The 5,156-nt window shown below is 58.7% G+C and overlaps 1 protein-coding gene across 1 annotated transcript; it reads left to right on the top strand.

Annotated features, from left to right (window-relative positions):
* The first annotated feature begins 6 nt into the window (after positions 1–6).
* Positions 7–4,571, top strand: AQP5 (aquaporin 5). The gene is made up of 4 exons (XM_010857787.1): positions 7–562; positions 1,663–1,827; positions 2,119–2,202; positions 3,195–4,571. The coding sequence occupies exons 1-4, from the start codon at positions 200–202 to the stop codon at positions 3,378–3,380; spliced, it is 798 nt and encodes a 265-aa protein (XP_010856089.1). The 5' UTR covers positions 7–199; the 3' UTR covers positions 3,381–4,571.
* Positions 4,572–5,156: the final 585 nt, after the last annotated feature.

Consider the following 5,156-nt stretch of genomic DNA (forward strand, 5'->3'; position numbering starts at 1 on the left):
GCGGGCCGCCTGCCTGGTATATAGCGCGCCCCCGCAGGCCCCGCGCCACGTCGTTAGCCACGCCGCGGGCACCCGGGACTGTACGGGCACCCGGGACTGTGCGGGCACCCGGGACTGTGCGGCGCCCCCGAGCCAGCCCCCCACCCCCTGTACCACCGCCGCCTGGACGGGTGACCCCTGCGGGGACTGCTGCAAGACCATGAAGAAGGAGGTGTGCTCCGTGGCCTTCCTCAAGGCAGTGTTCGCAGAGTTCCTGGCCACCCTCATCTTCGTCTTCTTTGGCCTCGGCTCGGCCCTTAAGTGGCCGTCGGCGCTGCCCAGTGTCCTGCAGATCTCGCTGGCCTTCGGCCTGGCCATAGGTACCATGGCCCAGGCCCTGGGGCCCGTGAGCGGTGGCCATATGAACCCCGCCATCACGCTGGCCCTCCTAATCGGGAACCAGATCTCCCTGCTCCGGGCGGTCTTCTACGTGGTGGCCCAGCTGGTGGGCGCCATTGCCGGGGCCGCAATCCTCTATGGGCTGGCACCATACAATGCCCGAGGCAATCTGGCTGTCAATGCGGTGAGTGCCCAGGGGGCTGGCGGTGGGGCAGGGACCCTGGGGTGGGCTCTGGACCTGGTCTCCAAGTCCCATCTCCCGAATGGGTGGCACAGAGTAGACCAGCCAGCTGACACCTTTGCCAAGAAGGTCATAGCATCCTAAGGCCAGGAAGATGAATCTCCATGGTGGTGTGTGCTCTCCGCCGACTCCTCGGGTTCGTACCCACCTCCTCTGCCTGCCCACCCACCTCTTGCTGCTGCATCCCAGCGTCTCTCCCGGTGCCTACTGTCCGCCTTCTCTTACCTCCCTTCTCCTGTCTTACCTCTGAGCTCTTCTGTCCTCCTGGGCACCTCATCACTCCCGTGTGGCCCTCAGTGGAGTGGTCTCATGGAACCATCAGTGAGAGATGGGTTGTGATCCTGCCTTTGGTGACCCCAACCTCTCTGGGTTTTGTTTTTCTCATTCTCATTACGTGGGAATGGCCATGACTTCCATAGAGTGGGACTCAGAGGGGTATGTTTAGCAGCCAGGCTTGTGGACTCCCTAATGGGGTGCCCGTACATATGGCCTCTGATGAATATTGCTTTCTGCTCCTGGCCCCCTCCCCTTCCCCCGATCCCTGCAACCCCAGTTTCAGCCCCCTTGTCCCATGCAAACTGGGTTCATTAATCAAACACAGAGGAGGATTTTCCTGGCCATTGTCAAACCATGAGTCAGCCCCACCGGAGAGACGGGTTTGAGGTTTGGAGCTGGCAGCGGGTCAGGCACGGGCGGGAGGCGGGCTTGGGGGGAGCAGTAAGCAAACTGGGCAGCTGCCCACAGGAGGGAGGGTAAATGCCAGCTTGTGGGGGTTGGGGCCTGGGCAGACCGGTGACGGGCCAGTGTCCAGGAAGAGGTCCCCCAGCTTTGTCACTTTGGCCATAGCTTTGCATTCCAAGCTTTCTGACCACTGGCAAGTATATAGTCTCTTTGGCAAATGAATGACCTCCCTGAAGTGACAGGGCTTGGCTTCCAGGCACTTGGGCCCTAGGAGTCCCTGGAGACCAAGACCCCCATCCCTGCAGGTTCCTGGCCATAGAGTCAGAAGAAGGCAGGGCTCCTAACACACCATCCCCTTGCAGCTCAACAACAACACGACTGCGGGCCAGGCTGTGGTGGCGGAAATGATTCTGACCTTCCAGCTGGCACTCTGCGTCTTCTCTTCCACTGACTCTCGCCGCACCAGCCCTGTGGGCTCCCCAGCCCTGTCCATTGGCCTGTCCGTCACACTGGGCCACCTAGTGGGGGTGAGCAAAGGCTGCTATACTCTGGCCCAGACTCAATCCCCTCCAGTCTGAGAAAATACGGGAGTGAGGGGGAGTTGGGATGGGGACAGCAAACCAAGCCCAAGCTCAGGACAGAGAGGAGAGGAGGGATCCAGAGGGAACTGTGAAGGGAAGGGCTCCAGGCTAGGAATCGGGGGATGGTTGGAGGCCTGGCTGAGCTCCTGAACTGCTAGGGGACCCCAGCGCGGGTCCAGGCCTTGTGAGAGTGGACAGGCATGCTGCCCTCCTCACAGCCTCCTTCTCTCTGTCTAGATCTACTTCACGGGCTGCTCCATGAACCCGGCCCGATCTTTCGGTCCCTCAGTGATCATGAATCGGTTCAGCTCCGCACACTGGGTAAGACTGGACCCTCCCCTGTCTCCCTGGCAATGAATGCCTAGAAACCCAGCCTCAGCAGCTGACGGTTAACAGGACTTTCTGGATGATGGGGGCCCAGAGCTTGGGGGTGACTGGAGAGAGAAGGGGATGCAGCCAGAACAAGGGCAGGGGTAGATGTAGATGGCAGGGGACCCTGTTTGGGGGGCAGCGACTATGCGTGTTTGTCCCTCTAGGGAAGGGAAAAGCACCTGTGCTCCGGAGTTGGTCTCTGAGGATTCGGTTTCCATCTTTTGGGGTGGCGGGGGGCAGGGCGGTCCAAGTGTCTGTCTTCTCTGATGTATTATTTATCTGTGCCTCTTGGGGACTGGGGAGAGTCTTCCTTCCTGTGGGTCTGTCCCTCTGGACAATCTGTCTGTCATCTCCTTTGAGAGCTCATGGTCTCTCTCCAGAGTCTGTCTCTCTCCCTGTGTGGAAGGGAGAGGAGTTGTGTTCATCTCTCTGAGGTTCTCCATGTCTCTTCCCTCTGAAGGTTCATTTGTCTCTCTTTAGGGTGGGGTTGGTGGGCTTCCCAGGTGACGCCAGTGGTAAAGAACCTGCCTGCCAATGCAGGAGACAGAAGAGACTGCAGATTTGATCCCTGGGTTGGGAATATCCCCTGGAGGAGGACACGGCAACCCACTCCAGTATTCTTGCCTGCAGAATCCCATGGACAGAGAAGCCTTGCGGGCTACAGTCCATATGGTTGCAAAGAGTCAAATGCGACTTGCAGCAGTGGCACAGTGGGGTTGGCGGGGGCCCTGTCCCTCTGGGGATGTCCATCTCCTTTCAGGACCTGGGTGTCAGTGTCCTTTGTCATTGGGGAGTGGGATGTCAGTGGATCTGTCCCTGAAAAAGGGCAAATTCTCTCTTTCCGGAGGTGTGGGCGTGTCTGCATCTGTCTCCTCTGAGAGGCCCCTGGGTCTGTCCTCTGGGGGGAGGGCTCAACCCTGCCACTGCCCTGTCTCTGCCAGGTGTTCTGGGTGGGGCCCATCGTGGGGGCTGCCGTGGCTGCCATCATCTACTTCTACCTGCTCTTCCCCCACTCCCTGAGCCTGAGTGATCGTGCGGCCATCCTCAAGGGCACGTATGAGCCGGACGAGGACTGGGAGGAGAGCCAAGAGGAGCGGAAGAAGACCATGGAGCTGACTGCCCACTGACCAGCATCAGACAGGGGTCAGCCTCTCAGCCCCTGAACTGCAGGGGAGAAGAAGAGAAGCATATGACAGCAAGGCCTCCTCCCCCCGCAGCTGGGTCCCCTGGGCTGGGAAAGAGGTGCTGCTCCCCAGGCTGTGCAGTAAAGAGTTGGAAGCAAGAACACAGGATGGGACTCTTGGGGTAGGGGGCCAGGGGCTGGGAGCTGATGGGGAAGAGACAGGGAGGTCAGACCTCAGGGGTGGTGAGCTCAGTGCAGGCTGCCCCGGGGCCAGGCAGGAAGGGGTGGCTTGGCAGTCTGCATCCCCTCCTCCTCCCCAGCCCCTCTTCCAGAGCCAGGAGGACCCCAGCCCCTGGGACGACAGGGGTTGACCCACCCCAGAGCTTCTTAGGTTCATTACATGCCACCTTATTTATTTCTGCTCAAGGATCCAGGGGGTAGGGTGCTGGTGTTTAAGGTGAGGGCTTCCCAATAAACCACTGACATTCATGTTTGGCCTGTCTCGCTCCAGAAGATACTCTCTCAAGATACTGTAGCTCCTCACCTTTCCTCTGCATCATCCCACAACCCCCTCCACATTCTCCACAATCCTCCGCAGAAAGACAGGGAAACTGAGGCCAGGGGAGGCTTAGAAAGTCAGAGAGGCGGGATTGAGAGGGCAGAGAGACCAAATGTAGGAACAGAGCTGGAGGTCAGGAGGGGGCAGTGGGAACAGAGAACGCCCTCACCAAGCGACCGCCTGCTCACCCCTCCCTCCTCAGCTATGTCGAGTCCTTGCCACTTGAGGAGGGCCTCAGAGGCAGGGTGTGCTCAGCAGGGTGGAGGAGAAGTGAACCGGCCGGCAGCCCCTTGAGATGCCAAGGGGGTGAGCAGCCAGGTCTGTCATCGGGCCAGGAGACACAGTCCCGGACTCCCCTCTCGGCCCCTTGAGGTTCCAGAAAGGTGCCACGTTGACAGCCTGTGTTCAGAGGGAGAAGCCCCCTGCCCCCACCCCTATCGGAAGCCATACCCAACCCACCTCTTTTCTGGGTCTGCCTCCACCAGCCAGGGTTTCACCATCTTCCCCTTGGCCTCTAGCTCTGCCCTTACTGCTCTTGTTCCCTTGCCATTGACACTCCTTAGGACACTTTCTTAAACTCACCAAGCCTCTGCCTCTTAAACTATGAAATGAGAATAAAAAAGTGCTTCCCTCACAGGGTTGTTGTGGGGTCAGATGAAGGGAGGGAGGGAGATTCCTGGGACTGGGCTGCTCTCTGTGGGGAGGGGGACAGATAAAGCTCAGGACACAGCTCTGCATCAGAGTTAGAGTCCGGCTTTGAGTTCAAGTCTGGTTGTGCAACTCTGGATGACACAAGCTGTCCAAGTTTTAACTACTTCGTCTGTAAAATGGGGATATTTGTACCCATGGATTGTTGTGAAGATAAAATGAGACAATCGATAGAAAGGAAACACTTGTACAGACATCTCAGATCAAGGGCTCGATTTGCTTGTATGCAAAGAAATCAGCATGTCCACAGCTGGGCCCCCAGCCACACCCCAGTTCTGGAGGGCCTTTGCTTTCCTGAGAGTGTTTAACCCAAGCTCCTGCTTCTCTCTGGTGTGGGAACCTCTCATTGTGGTTTTCAGTTTTGCTCCAGAAGAGAACGGGCCAGGAAGGCCAGGAGATGGACTGAAAAGGGATGGGAGAAGCTATTGACAGTGGCTGACAAGGGTCGGCGCCGGGGGGTGGGGGTGGGGGGGGCGCGGAGCAGATGCTCCAGCCCTCCTCCAAACTTGGGTG

The sequence above is a fragment of the Bison bison genome, unplaced genomic scaffold (genome assembly GCF_000754665.1).
Source record: "Bison bison bison isolate TAMUID 2011002044 unplaced genomic scaffold, Bison_UMD1.0 scf7180017864383, whole genome shotgun sequence".
Taxonomy (NCBI): domain Eukaryota; kingdom Metazoa; phylum Chordata; class Mammalia; order Artiodactyla; family Bovidae; genus Bison; species Bison bison.

What these genes read in the sequence shown, in the direction of transcription:
- AQP5 (XM_010857787.1), top strand. Translation starts at nt 200, where the DNA reads ATGAAGAAGGAGGTGTGCTCCGTGGCCTTCCTCAAGGCAGTGTTCGCA. An exon ending in GCAATCTGGCTGTCAATGCG is followed by an intron (nt 563 to 1,662) that starts GTGAGTGCCCAG and finishes ATCCCCTTGCAG; the next exon opens with CTCAACAACAACACGACTGC. An exon ending in GGTTCAGCTCCGCACACTGG is followed by an intron (nt 2,203 to 3,194) that starts GTAAGACTGGAC and finishes TGTCTCTGCCAG; the next exon opens with GTGTTCTGGGTGGGGCCCAT.